Below are 15,635 nucleotides of genomic sequence, written 5' to 3'. Positions count from 1 at the left end.
TAAGAGGTAGCACACCCTCATAGCACCCATGTTTCCTGCCTGCCATGTTGGAAGAAAAGACTTTGGTGAATTAATAGACAGCAATGCCTAATGTACAAATGCTGACTTTTTACTTTGTATCCTTATGCTTCAGACACCAGTCACATTTATAATTACTATTTGAAATATGTGGCTATGCCCTGGATATTGTTTCTTGAGCTCATATTTCAATGTAGCTTGGTCCAGCAGCTCAACAACTTGGTGGATAGTGGTGGCCTTGGTTTCTTCTTTGCACTTGACTCACCATGTAGGTGGAGTAGCTCCCTCTGGGGCTGCTTCATCTAACAAATTGTCCCAGTGCCCTTCTCACAGAAATATTGGTATCCTCCTCACCATTTTAGTAAAAGAATCACTGATATAATAGGACCACTGCCAGTTGCCAGTCGTGGGCACATTGTCAATGCCTAGTAATAAAATTCAAAGGAAAAGAAGAGAAAAGAAAATGTATGACTAAATTGAAGTATATTAAGTGGGCCCTACCACCCTGATAGTGGAGCTACATTTTATGGCAGGGCCTTCTTTTTACACTAGGGATAGGTGTGGTCATGCTCACATAATCTCAGCACTCAGTTGATAGACATAGGAAACAGGGAATTTGAGGCCAGCCCTGGATATGAAAAAGAATTCCAGGCCTCTCTGAGAGACACAGCACAACCCTGTCTCTGAAACAAACCAAAACACTACTGTAGTTTGCAAACTGAGTGGAAAATCATGAGGTATAAACTAAGGGACTTACTCTTTGCTGTTTGCAGGGTCTCTTGCCCACCATGGCTTACTCTTTTTAAGAGTTCCCTGAGCCATTGACCCCAGTTGTTGGGGTAACAGACTAAAATATTTAAAATACATAGCTCTCAACAACTCCAAGGCTATGTGCACTTAAAAGAAAAAAAAAAAGCCCTATCAATCTGTTATTAGTAAAGCATATTTAAAATAACGGGCCTTCCCATTGTCCCTCGGGTCAACCAGATGGCCACATCAACTGTACCAAACTACAAGGGAGTACAGCTTCACATGTCTGTTCTCAAATGCTATCTAAAACATCTGTCAAACTACTTTCATAATGACTCAATTGAAACATCTTCCAGAATCTCCTCCCCGACATACACACCTGCTCCCTCTGGGGAATGCCCTTGAAAATTCTCTTCCTGTCCCTTTGCCATCTCACCTGGTGGTCAATCTGAAACAGTCTTAGAATCTGTTAGTCACTTGCCAAAGAACCCGGGGACCCCTAGAGTTGAATGTTGGCAAAGGCTATGCCAGCAGTAGATTACCCCCCCCCATCAGCACAGTCCTCCAAGTTACTTAAGCAGCACTACTCAAAGATGGACTTGGTTACTCTTCAATACTTTGTCTTTAAGATTATGATAATTCAGAAGCCAACCCATTTTTTTTTATCCACATTTGTATTCCTATAGTTTTATTCCGGTCCACTTTGAAAAACATCTTCCACATCATCTTCCTCTTGAGTCTTGGGAATGTAAAATTTATCCAAGAATGGATAGCTTTTGTGGTTTGGATCTAAAGTGGGACCCCAAAGGCTAGTGTGTTGAAGTCTTGATCTCCAGCTAACCATGCTGCTTGAGAAGTGATTAAGTTGAGAAGATGCTACCTTCATCACAGAATTAATCTATGCATGAGTTCATAACTGAGTAGGCTTTTAGGAGGTAGGGACTAGTTGAAGAAGGCTGGTCACTGGTGTGTGCTGTTTTCCCTAACTGCTCCATTTTGTGCTCGGTTAGTACAGAAACCATGAACCCACATCTCTGAGGCCATGAGCCGAAAGAAAGCCTTCTTCCCAGATGGGTGTTTGCCTCGGATACATTGTCATATTGACAGAAATTGACTGATACAGCAATCTTACCTTGAATTTGTTTTTGAAAAGAGAAGTGAGCTTCTCTGTTAACCTGCTCTCCACACTGAGTGAGTTCCGGCCCCCACTCACTTCCTTCCTTCTACCCACAGATCTGCAGACTTGAACGCCAGTTGTCTACCCAGCGGTACCAAGGAACCCTCTTTGCAAATCAGCCGAAGATGTTCATTGCACCAGCCAGCAGCCCCCCAAGAGCCAAGCTGTGTGAACTGGTCCTCCTGTGTGGTGGCCAAGTCAGCCCAGCCCCTCAGCAAGCCAGCCTCATCATTGGTCCCTACTGTGGCAAGAAGGAAGCAAGGATCCAGTACCTGTCAGAGAAATGGGTCTTAGGTAAGAACCCAGGTGATGGAACACAAACAGGAGAGACGGGAAGGGGGGCCTGTCACATGACCATCAGGAGCTTAAGGAGAATAATGCTTTGTGGTCCTCATAGTAAGAACAGGACTTGGAAGAGAGAGATGGTACCCATATGGTGTGGGCCTGAGATTAACAGCTCAGCCTTCAGGCATCTTCCTTACCAGTCATAGACACCCATGCCCCTTACTGCCATCTGAAGGACAGTGCACAAGGAGAGGAAATCACACTGGGCTTTGCCCTCTCAGTGCATGTGGGAAACCTGCTCACTCAGAGCTGCCTCAACCTCGAACTGTGAGCAGGGGGTACACTGGCTGGCTTGGGTTACTTACCTGTGCCAAGTGGCACCTGAGATTCTCAGGGAGGAAAAGATACTAAACTAGACATCTGGCCATAAGAAGCTATCCACACAGATGATGTTGACAGGCAGTTATCCCACATTGGAGGATTGCAGAACTCTCAAGAGGAGAAGGGATGCAGCCAGGAAAGAACTTTCCCAGGGGTGTCCTCCTCCCTCCTTCTCCCCTCCTCCTATCCCTCCCCCTCCTCTCCTCTCCTGTCCTTCTCCTCCTTCTCTCCTTTCATGCTGGCTCACCATCCTACAATGGACTCATCCCAGACAGGATGGACTCCAGGGTCAGCTTTGAGGATAAAATTAAATCTTCATCCCTGAGGTTGACAAATGATTGGTTTGGTAGGACTAAACCCTGTAGACCAGGCAACTCAAACAGTCATTTTCTCACCACCATGGAACCTGGAAGGACTAGGCCAAGGTAGGATCAGGCAGGTCCCCTGTGGCTTTCCCCTGAGCTTGCAGGTGAAGCCCTTCCCTATGTGACTTCTTTCTTTGAGTCCATACTTCTTCCTTAAAGACGCTGGTGATACTGGCTCAACCCCATATGGGCCTAATCTTAATTTAATGTCTTCCCTGGGTCCTGTCTCCAAATACATCTACATTTTAAGGTGCTGAGGGTTGGAGCTTGAACATAGGAGTTTTGAGGGGACTCAGCTCCACCCTAATAATGGATTACCCCACTTGCAGGTCCTTACCTGCTTCCTTTCTCCTCTCTCTCTCTCTCTCTCTCTCTCTCTCTTTCTCTCACTCTCTCTGTCTTTCCTCTCTCCCCCCCCCTCTCTCTCTCTCTCTCTCTGTCTTTCCTCTCTCCTCTCTCTCTCTCTCCCTCTCTCCCCTTTTTCTCTCGCTTTCTTTCTTGTAGCTGAAGTCCTAATTATCTCTTCCTCTCCTCCTCCTCGTCTTCCTCATTCTTATTCTTCTAATCTCCTCCTCCCTCCTTTCCTTTGCTGCCTTTATTCTCCTGCTCCTCTGCTCCACCTCTTCCTCGTCTTCTCCTCTTTCTGTCTGCCCCTCTTTTTCCTCTTCTCTTTCCCTTTCCTTCCTTTTCTCTCCTGAGACTGATGTCCTTCCTGGATCCTTCAGAACTGTCTCCCACCATATGCATCGGTCTCTCTCTTCTTCCTCTCCTTCTCCTTCCTGTTTCCCCCTCCTCCTGGGTTTCTTATTCATCCCTCCTTCCCCATCTCACCCTCATCTCTAAATCCCAAAGTTCTGGCTTCTTTCACTCTCCTCTTGGCATTCACCTTGAACAGATAAATAGAGAACCTTGTTTTCCAAAGTTATATTCACACAGAAACACATAGATTTTATTAATATCTTTTAAATGATTGATGATTGTCCCTGTACATTTTTGAAAAAGGAAATCAAAAGTACTTTAGTAGAAAGTATCTGCTACAGAGCATTTGTCTTTTGCTTAGAAGCTAACTATTTTAAAAAAAAATAGCCTTTAGCTCCAGTCCAAAGCTAAGCCACTGTTTACTCTTCTGAATGCCAAGAATAGAACCTTCAGACATCACATGTTCTGAAGCTGGGTTCTTGTTTGGTTTCTTGGAAAAGTGCATCAAATTAACAGCCACTGCAGACCAGAACTGGGCTTTGAAAACATGTCTGTACATGCCTGGTGTCAAGAGTCTGGGACAACAACCAATGGTTCCTAAGTTCGGGAATTATGTGCCTCTCAGGGCCCTGGACTGAGCCGGTAGTCCTGTTATTTCCAGGCTGGGTGACTGACAGCCCTTCCTGTTGCTCCTACGTCCTGTGTAGTCACTGTCTCAGCCAGGCTAAGTTCTTCCGGTTGTTTTGTCAGTTGGCTCTGGCTGGGATTTTAGGGGACGACTGCCTACCTGCTGCATCTACCCAGAGCCCTGCAACATTCTCTACATGCCAGGGCTGGCTCAGGGACCCTAGTTTCTGCTTCTTTCCTCCCCCTAATTGACGTCCTGTTGCTGACCTGTCATTGATTACACCAACTCCTCTGCCCTTGGCAGCATCCGGGTATTGTGTGTGTTTCAGGCCTGCCTATGTAAGATGAGTCCCCATGGCTTGTGGGTACCCCCCAAACACACCGAGTCTTGCAGCCAGAGCCATGCACGTACCTTCCAAACACTAGTTAGCTCAGTTTTTCTCTTTCTGAATTGAATTACGACCCAGCAACGGCCGTGGTGTACACGTAACAGAGTTGTTGCCTCAACATCTATACGTCAAACACAGACAGACAAACACAGCCGAGTCCTATTCGTGCTGTCCCCTCCAGGCTCTGCACCGGTTTGATCTTTTCCTGTTCACCTTGTGCAGTGGCCAAAGAAGACAGCACAAGAGTGTGGGATATGGTGTGTGCTGTGGTCAGCCTTCCCAGGGATTTCTGAGTGACAACGTCCCTGCAAGCATACAACTGTCACCCCCAGTGCCATAACAAAGTGACATGTGTCCTGTAAGGTTCTTACTCCCCCAAACTTCTATAAACATTTCTCTAGAGAACATTTTATTCTCAGGCTGGTGGATTAGGCTCAGGGATTGAATGCTTGCCTACCTTGTACAGGGCCCTAGGGTCATTCTGCAGAGGGAAAGAGAGAAGAGAAGAAAGGAGATACTATAGTCTCAAAACAACTCAAAGGAGCTGGAGCTACAGCGTGATGGTAGTTCACTTGTGTGAAAGCTCAATCCCCAGCCCTAAAATAAATGAGTAAAAAGGGAAAAAAATGTACTAACAGGAACTTTTAAAGCATTGGTTTGAAAGGAAAATCATTTTGTGATAAGTTATGAAAGATAATATTTGGCATTTATTAATAAAGTTTATTCCAACTGGAATAGGCAGTATGAGTTCGGGCCAAGGCAATTCTTGAGAGTAGTTTGGATAAAATGTTTATTTAAAAGTGGTAAAAGACTGGGCAATGGTGGCACACGCCTTTAATCCCAGCACTTGGAAGGCAGAGGCAGGTGGATCTCTGAGTTCAAGGCCAGCCTGGTTTACAGAATAAGTTCCAGGTCAGCCAAGGCTATATACAGAGAAACCCTGTCTTGAAAAAAGCAAAGTGCTCAAAACTTTTTCTGTCCCCTTTCAAATTTGTTAGTTGCCATCCAAAATGAAAACACAAGGCCTAAGTATGCTGCATTTGATGGGTTGATAACTTTATATTTATTCTTCTAGTTGATGAGTTTTGTGTGAAACTGCTGAGAAGTACCTCAAAGAGAGTGATTCTTAGAAGAATTTCTTCTAGCCTTGTCTGGTAAACCGTTAGCGTGAAGCATCCTGCCTTCCCAGCCATTGTGTGTTGCTGACATAGGACATGAAGGAGTACAGAATGTCACCCTGTGGAATTCACCAGGAGGCATTTAATCCTTGCCTTACTCATGTTCTCCACAGAGGGTGTCAGATGCCACGCTGCCTTACAAGGAGTCTGTGTTCCCCTTTCACTCCCTAGAGCCCATTTTCCCTGAAACAGCACTGTACTTGGGCCAACATTCTCCATGAATCATTCAACCAGCAGGAGCAATGGGGATTTTTGAGCAAGAACACACTTGAATATACATGAAAATCAACAAGAGAACAAACATCAAATTCCTGGTAGCAGGAACCAGGCACTACCTGTCCTGATGTCAGTAATATGGGTGTTCCTTAAAACTGTTTTCTACTTGTTGGATTCTCCTTGGCACTCCCACGAAGTATAATTCCCATTTCATATCTCAGAGGTCCCAGGTCTAAGTCCTTGACTGGTGAGAAAGAGGCAGGCAGAGCTCTGCACCAGGAGCTGTCAAGATGTGTGACTTGGTGCTGTGGTCATTCTTGGTCACGCCCTCCCCTCCCTTCAATGTTATCAAGTAATATGGGTTTGGCCTTTCTCATGAGACTAGTTCCAGCTCTGCCTCCCCTTAATTGTCTGGGCTACATTCAAGAGATAAGACATACATTTATGCTATTGTGGGGAAAACATTTATGCTATTGTGGGGAGATAGTGTAGTATTCTCCACAGAGCTGCCAGAAAAAGAAAATTTAGCCTTGACATGACTTCCACATAGCTTACAAAGAACATTTGATTCAACTCTTGCCCCAAGTCAAAGCTTTCAGGAAAAAGGTCCTTGATAGCTTGGGGGCCTTCCCATGCTGGCCTGGGCTATTTATTGTGTCCCCCACTGTCTGACCAGCTAAGTGCATTAACTGTGGCTTTCTGTGAAACAAGGCTACCCTGGACACCATGTTCCCTGGAGATTCATAATTAAGTGGACACAAGAGGGTTGGTCAAGCTCACCTTGTCCCATATCCCAATTGCATAGATAAGAACTAGACACAGAAGTCCAGGGGTCCAGAAAAGAAGCCAGAAGAATGGAAGGCCAGTCTGCCCCTTTGCTCCCTGCCCTTCTTTTCCACTGTGCTTAATTTATCCCTGCCCAGGAATCCAGGCCCAGCAGCCCACCAGTCACACCGAGAGAAAGCAACTACCAAAATATACACAATTAAAAACTAAGCAGTAGAATTTTGTAATTTTAACATCTAAAGTCAGCTTGTGTGCCAACATGTTATAGATAGGCTTCTGTAAGTCGGCCGCTGACACGGTTATCTTAGCTTTGGTTTAGGAAATATATGGAAAGAATGGACTCAGGAAAAATCCCTAACCTCTCCCAATAGTTCAGGTGATCATCCACAAATTCTCCTGGCCAGCCAGACTGCCCTTGTTTAACTCAAGTCAATGCCTTCAGCCTACCTCAGCACAAAATGCCACCTGGGAACCAAAAAGGCATCTTGTGTCTTCAGCTCTGAGCAGAAATGATGCCACCGCAGCAGCATTTTATACCCATATGAAGAAATGTACGTGCTCATTTGGGAAGTCACCAGGGCCATCAACATGGCTGTGCTCAGCATTTGTGATGTGACAGGCACCTCTCTAAGACTTACTATAGAGATTAGAGGCTCATAAAGCCCCACAGCAGCCCCACTCCCGAGCCCAGTGTATAACAGCTGCCCCCTGGCTCCCAGCATCTAAAAGGAACTTCAAAGTTTGACCTCCTAATGGGATGTTACTGATCACTTAGCCTGCCTTTGCTCACTGGCTTGGTTAATTGATGCACTGGGTTATGGCTGAAATGTAGTTTTCTTGTGACTTTGGAACACCTTTGGGGCTTTGGCTTCTTTTTTTTTTTTTTTCTGCAGCTGCCTGCTGGGCAGTTCATATTAAACACCCTAGAATATCAAGTGATGAGGTGCAAGTAGTTGAGATAAAGCTTGGTTGGGGGGGGGTGCTTAGAATGTGACTGTATTTGGAGATAAGACCTTAAAAAGAGGGCAAAAGGTTAAGTGCTCTTTATGGTAGGATGTTAATCCAATTGGATGGTTTCACTTCTAAGAAAAGGGAGAGCATGCAAAGGGAAAAGACCATGGGAGGATGCAGGGAGCCAGAGCTTCAAGGAAGAGACCTCAAGAGAAACACATTGACGTCAGACATCAACGCAGAACTTCGAGAAAGCAGATGAGTGCTGTTTGTCCCTCCCTGCCTAGAGTCCTCTCTGATTGTAGCCTGGGATTCCTATAATTCACTGAGTCCTGAAGTCCCCCTTGGAAGTCACGGGTGGATCACAGAGAACTCCAGAAACCAGCCCAGCTACCTGATTTCCAGTTCAGCCCTTTCCTCATACGGAGTGGGGTTTATACTAGTAGTGAAAGTTTCTTTTGATTGTAAGACTGCTAATCGGTAGACTGGCAATTAGGTACTGCAGAGCGGTGTTCTGCAAACAATCCTGAGATTGAGGTGTCCTACCCCAGAGTGAAAGACAATAAATCTCCCCAGTTCTCAAGCATGGAAAACAGCAGCTGGATGAAATTATGCTGTTTTAATATTCAGTCAGTTTTTTCTTAAACATCAGTGTTTAAAGATGAGTGACATCAAGATAATCTTGAAGCACAAAAGGAGAAAACAGTAGTGACATTAACAGACAAAAACAGAGAAGACCATGAAGCTGGGCAGTAGTGAGCCCAATCTTCTAAATAGTAAAAATGCAATCAATAATGAGAAAGAAAGAAAGAACAGTCAATGAATAGCACTGCAAAAGAACCTAGAGACAACTTCACACACAGTAGGGATGTTTGAAAAATCAAGGCAGTATGATGAGCAAAATCATGATGATAAATTGAAAATGAGGTACCAAAACCAAGTCAGGGATCGGAAAACATAAACAAAGAGTGAAGACGAATCAAGGAGTGTGTCCCACCATCCATCAAACTGCTGCAGGGGGGACGCCATCAGAACATCAGGCCTATGGTCCAGAGGCTCCTCCGTCACAGAAACACGGGAGTATAAGCAGAAGCTATGCAAACCAGCTTTGTGGGAACCCTACACAACCTTTGAAGGTTTATGGCAACTAGAATAGGCCGAGTCAAGGAAAGCTGTCTTCAGAATGGCATGATGACGTGCATGTGGTTGATGGCCAGGAGGAGGGCAAGCTAGTTTCACTAGAGCCGGGGCTCTGCAAGATGGATCCTCACCAGCACCTCACAGCCTGGAGAGTGGACAGCCAGAGAGGTGGGCACGCTGTGTCAACTCTGAAGGGAGGCAACAGAAATAAAAGCGGATAAATGAGAGTATTTCAAAAGGACAGACATTATAACAAGTGTGCATATGCCTCCTGTGACTCAAAAAATAATGGTGAGATCAGTGTGAAGGAATGGGACCATGAGTGTGGAAAAAATGCAAATGTATAATAAGCCCATAACAAAGTGGTTAACAAAACTAACCACTGGGAAAATGTGAATCAGAACCCCACACCCATTATGATGCCTGCTACCCCCCCACACACACACACCAAAAGTTAGGGGGAAAAAAGTGTTCAAGAAAATGTGGGTAATTGGAACCCTTGTATGTTGCTAAGGGAAATGTAATTATTGTGGCTGCTAAGGAAAACACTGTGTTGAGTTACCATGTGACCCAACAGATCCACTGCTTGACATATGTATCCCACCCCAAATATGAATGATGAGCTCCTCAGGATGTGGATGTCTATAATTATAGCAGCATTATTTATTCACAGTGGCAAAAAGGTGGAAGCAACTCTAAATGACAGTTGATAGACAACAACAAGGCAAATACAGTGTGTCGGTATGGTGTCCAATCTCCTGCCCGCAAAAGGAGTCCTGATACCTGCTCCACGTAGACATTATGCCCAGTGGAATAAGCCAGGCACAGAAAGACAAATCCGTGCTAGCGATATCCCTGGGACAGAGACAGAACATGTGTTCAGGCTTGCCAGAAGCGACGGCAGGAAGCATGGGAGTGGCAAGTTGCTGTTTAGTGGATACAGAGATTTGGTTTGGGATCATGAGAAAGTTCTCAAGTTCCTAAGTGCTGGTAGTTGCACAGTATTGTCAACATGCTTTTAATGGCATTGAAGTGTGCAGTTGAAATAGCAAGCCAGTGAGCAGCACCCCTCCATGGCCTCTGTATTAGTCCTGCCTCCAGGTTCCTGTCCTGCCCGAGTTCCTGTCCTGACTTCCTTCAATAATGAATAGTGATGTGGAAGTGTAAGCAAAATAAACCCTTTCCTCACCGTGTTGCTTTTAGTCATGGCATTTCTTCACCCTACCTAAAACAGAGACATCCATCACCTAAGCACCTACTATTACAGGGTGAAGTTCTTGCCATAAATATCCCCCAGAGACTAGGTAATACCCATCCCACAGTGAAAAAGAGGAGATGCCTAACTAAATAAGTTTGTGTATATGACCACTGAACTTTCTTCTTTAATAAGCAAAGATAAAGCCTAGTACCCAGTGCTCTTGAGCTGGAACAGTATCATCAGCCACTAGCTACCAAGTTTTAGTTAAATATATTTGTCCTTCACGCCATAAAACATTAATGTTGGCAGCATGTTGGTTCCATACTTCAACCATAAGACCACATAGAAGTGTGGTTAGAAAACTGTTGCTTGAGTGCCAAAATCTACTAAAGAGCATGGTGGGTATGGGGCTTAGAGATTTGTGTTTTTGTTTTAAGAATGAAAGAGCTAAGGTGGGGCAGGGATAAGACAAAGAGAGGGAGGGCTGTTGCCTCAATTTCAAGGACATCTCTTGCATCATTCCTGCTTAAAATTCTTAGCTACACACTGATGACACAGTTGAGAGGAGGCAAAAGTATCAAGATCATGTACAACCTGGACTACAGAAAAGCCTATCTCAAAAAGCTGAATAATAATTGTGATAATGGCTATAGTTTTCCTACTGTCTGAAGCTGTTCTCTGTCCGTAGTTTACTTGCTGTCTAAAGGATTGGGGAAACAGGGCTTGTCATTTTTCTGACCTGCCTGTTTGACACTGATATGCAGTGTCCCCTTTCATTCACTTCCTTATATGGGCTCATTTCAGTTTCCTGCACTGTTCTCTTTGTTCCCTGCAAATCACATTGGACTTGACTGTTGTAACTACAACAGATCAGTCATTTTTATCACCTGGTTCTTCTTTCCCAATCTGTATTCCTGTGTTAGAGTCAATAAATTAATTTCCTCTTTTATAAAACTTGAAATTTTTGGTTATACTGAATTTTCAGATTAAGTAGGAAGATGCATCCTTTTGATAGGTTGGGGTTTTTTGTTGTTGTTTTTATTGTTTTGTTTTGTTTTGTTTTCCTGGCCTTATAAAATAACCCAGTAAGTAATCCATGTGTAAAACTGGAGTTCAAAGAGCTCATACAATCTGGATGGGAATTTAGCTGAATTACTTTATAGACCAGGTACAGAGAGCATATCTTCATCTGTGGCTCAAAACCCAGGTACAATTAAACAAAATGTCAATAGAATATAAACACATAAAGAAGACAATAGCTCTTACATGGCAAAAGTGTGTACAAAAAAAGAAAAAAGAAAAAGACATAACAACAAAAACATAATGCAGCAGGCATCACGACCAGCTCAGACAAAAGGATAAAGCGTAAGGCCTGCTTCACCATTGTACAGTAAACTAAATGGTGTGCCTATACTGACAAGCATTGTCTTAACTATATATGTGTATGTGCACACACATGTGTTCATAAGTACATATATATGCATCAAATGCTAGTTAATGTGTTTCCCGCTCTGAAGCCCACCAGGGAATCCCTCACCAACTTGTATATGGAAGTATATCTATACAGGAAGGTAGGGGGTAAATTCTTGGATATTTTCTTAAGCCAAAACTAAGATGAGCTTTTTTATTTCTCTACTTTCCCTTTATTTCTAGAGTGGACTCCCTTTTATCCCCTGTTCCACACAACCATCATAGCTGCCCATTTTTCATTAGCATCACTCTTCAAGGCCCTTCATTGTCTGACAATACAATTGTGATGGGAGATGCTGTAATGATTCTAATTAAACCTGTCAGCCAGTGGGTACCGACAGTCAACTGTGTTCCTTTTTCATCTTTATAGTAAGAAGACAGTTGTGCATAGTAAGATTCTTAGTATTGACAAAGGGTAGCATATCAATCATAACTTTTGTTCCTGTGACCAAAATCCTGAGAAAAAATGACATGAGCAGAAGGATGTATTGTAGCCCTCAGTTCAGCAATCTCAGCACATTGTTGTCTGGTTCTACTATTTAGAGGTCATGGGTGAGCAACATATCATGATTAAGGGTAAATACTGCAGAGCAAAGCAGCCTGTGGCAGCTGGGAAGCACTGGGAGAGAGGAGAAGGTACCAGGGCAAGATCTAACTAAGGACACACCTCAGACACCTGCTTCCTCCGCTCGACTCCACTTGTCAAGTTTCCAGCACCACTAAGTGGCCACTGAGCTATCAACATAAGCCCATGGAACATTACCTATCCCAGCATAGCAGAGGGACTGTGGCCAACTGTCACATACTCCTGACCAGCTACCTAACTCTGTCTGTGACCAGTTACATCTTATAGTATTCATGAAGTAATTACTTTGTTTTACTTTATTTCATTTTACTTTAAAAACCCAGTGGGATTATGAGCAGTTCTGAAACATCTAAGATGTTTAATTTATCATTTTATAAAAAGTAAAAAGAGATTACCTGTGTTATCAGCTATCTTAGTTACCTTAACTGTCAAGTTACCTTTTTTCCCCCTCTGTTTAGATTCCATTACCCAACACAAAGTCTGTGACTTTAACAACTACCAGTTGCTACAATGAGAGACATCTACCAGTTGCTACAATGAGAGACATCTCTGGCTGCTGTCCTCAACATGCAAGAAAACTAGCCATGGAGAGAAGGAGTCATCATACAACTTAAGGCCTGATGTCACACATTACTTCATGTGCTGTGTTTTTTTATCTTCACTCTGTGTGTGTGTGTGTGTGTGTGTGTGAGAGAGAGAGAGAGAGAGAGAGAGAGAGAGAGAAGAGAGAGAGAGAGAGAGAGAGACTAGAGAGACTAGATTTAAATCCAGGACTTTTATCTTCAAAATTCTTTTATGTAACTTATTCATGACTCATATTGTAGTTCAGAGAAGTCTTGGCCGGCACCAGTCCTGGGCTCTGTGTATAATACTAATAATGACCATGATGAAAAGGTCACAGAACCTTTGTCTTCAAGATACTTTACTCCCAATTATAGAATGGAAATTGATTTAAACCATTTTGATCCTAAACAATCAAATGACCCCCTAACTTTCTTGGCTTGGACTCTGAGATCTTTATTAGTGTGCTGTGTCTAGATAAGGACAATCATGCATTATTAAGATAACACGTTTCTGAGATGCTTCTCGGAGCAATTAAGGAAGACTATGTGCAATGACTATGTCTGCCTTCTGAATGGCTACCCCAAGGTTCCCTACAGAAAGTCAGCTGCTGGGGCTGAATTATGTCAGGGGTGTCTAACCCATTGCCTATGTGTCATATTTGTCCAAGGATAACTATGAATGCGGCTAATACAAAAGTATAAACCTACTTAAAAGTATTATAAGATTATGTGTGTTTGTTTGTTGAGGGGTAGCTCAGTTGCTCAGTTCTTCTGAGTGAACTTTGTTAATGACCACATTGCATTGCAACATAAAAAAGCTGGACATATCAGGTTGGTCACTCTTCATTGTGTTAATGGGGTGGGGGTGTGTTTCTCTCTGTATAGCCCAGACTGGCCTGGAACTTGCTGATCTCCTATCCACATCTCAAATGTTGGGTTATAGTTATTGATACTACATTCTTATACTGTTCAAGCATCTAACAGAGATACTGAATCCCAGTAATCTTGAGGTTGTCATACAACTGTTCATTGTGGTTTTCTGCATTATGCTTGGTTGCTCTTGTCAGCTGCTGTTTCCAACTCATTAAGTCTCAACTCCACTTCCAAAACCTTGTCGTTTCAGAGATAAGCAATTGAATCATACAATATGTGAGTTTGTGGCATTGGCCTTTTTCACCATGTAATTCATGTTCTGATGATTCATTCATATCATGTGTGTCAGTAGACAATTCCCTTTTGTTGCCAAACAGTATTCTGTGGCATGGATATTCTACAGCTTCGTTATTCATCCCCTGAACAGAGCAAAGGAATGAAGCCCAGTGGGAATGGCCCTCTGAAATTTAAAGCAATTTGTGGTGTCCTGTTGTACTGGATGATCCAGCCATCCAAGCTCCTTGGAAGGAGTAGAGCAAATGAGAGTGAGAAAGACCCATTTATCATTGTCCCCCTCTTCTATAATTTGAATAATTCTGTTTTCCCTCACATATCCATAGCTTGAAGCCATCACTCCCAAATGGTATTAGGAGGCTTTAGAGAAGTGACCAGATCATGAAGCCCTGCAAAGAGATTTGGGATAAGCCCTTTGCCTCTTCTACCACATGAGGATACACCAGGAAGGCACCAGAATCAACAAAAATGGCTTGCCCAAACCATACCCTAGCTTCCTCATGCACCATGGACTTGGGAGTCTCCCACTTCTGTTGGTTATTAGGAAAGTGCCAACACCCAGTCTGTACCACACTGGAGCCCTGCAAGGGGGGGGGGTGTTAAGGGTGTTCACTGCAAAGAGTTCAGATGGAAATCAAAGCAAGACAGAAGGAAAGCATGTGTAAGTGTGTCAGTAGACAGGTGTCACAGGCGCACCATGATGGTATTCCCGTGCAGGCACCAGCTTAAAGTCATCGTCAAGAGCAAGTTGCTGTCCCCTCTCTCTTTGCATGTGTGAAACCATTAACCTGTTTGCTATTTTGTTGCACACAGCAAGTGGTAAGTCCTTGCTTCCTTATGTGACCCGATGCAGACCTGGACAATTAAATCCTTAGTCGACTGACTTCAGTCTCCAGTCCTTCACTCAGCCCACACTCCCTGGAGCTCATGGTTACAAAACACTCACCCTCTAAACAGGTAGTTGATCTTTGTGGCAACCAGCCCCAACCAGAAGCCATCTTGGGGCCATCATGAGGAGGTTCTCCGGCATGATTTCAGGATTCCTCAAGTTTTTTCTTGACTGATTTTTCTTGACAGTAAATGTAGTAAACTGGTTCAATGACCACTAACCCCTTTGTGCCATGATTCTTAATGTTAATGATTGAATTGGGTAGATTTTCAATTTTTTTCTTAACAATCTTTTGAGATTCTGCAGTTCAAGTTACTTTCATGCATCAGAACAAATGTAAAAGCCCAAAGATAAGCATCTCCTATGTGTCTGAATAAATAGAAAAGCCCCAAGCTGAGCATCTCCTATCTCTTTATTCATCAGAAGCCATTACTAGTTAACTTGAAGACATTAAGAAAACAGTTTTGAGAGTTAAACACCAAGGCTGACAAGGCTGGCCATGTGTACCTGTCCATTGCTGGTGGCTTGATAAACTGACATCATGTCTTGATTTTTTACATGTGGAAATCAAACCTAGCACCTCCTGCTTGCTGAACAAGCAAGCACTCTAACACTGGGCTATGTCCCCAGCCTTTGACATGATGACTTGAGGAAGCAATTTGTTAATCACCCTGGAAACAAAGGTATTTATGTCCTGGATCCATGCAATTTACTTGTAATAAAATCTTCTAAGAGAAGGAAAGTTACACATACTATGGACGATTAAATCCTTTCCTGGTGCTGCTATGGTTAAAAAAAAA

General features: G+C 43.5%; 1 protein-coding gene across 2 annotated transcripts in view; it reads left to right on the top strand.

Moving 5' to 3' along the window:
• Mcph1 (microcephalin 1) overlaps window positions 1–15,232 on the top strand; it is a 193,023-nt gene extending 177,791 nt beyond the window's left edge. For both annotated transcript variants that reach the window (XM_027389651.2, XM_027389652.2), the window contains exons 13-14: window positions 2,002–2,239; window positions 12,675–15,232. In XM_027389651.2, the coding sequence (XP_027245452.1) occupies window positions 2,002–2,239; window positions 12,675–12,730 (294 nt within the window). In that variant the 3' untranslated portion in view covers window positions 12,731–15,232. The remainder of the gene's footprint in view (window positions 1–2,001; window positions 2,240–12,674) is intronic.
• The last annotated feature ends 403 nt before the right edge of the window (window positions 15,233–15,635 follow it).

Source organism: Cricetulus griseus (genome assembly GCF_003668045.3).
Source record: "Cricetulus griseus strain 17A/GY chromosome 1 unlocalized genomic scaffold, alternate assembly CriGri-PICRH-1.0 chr1_1, whole genome shotgun sequence".
Taxonomy (NCBI): domain Eukaryota; kingdom Metazoa; phylum Chordata; class Mammalia; order Rodentia; family Cricetidae; genus Cricetulus; species Cricetulus griseus.
This window is presented reverse-complemented; position numbering and strand designations above follow the sequence as displayed.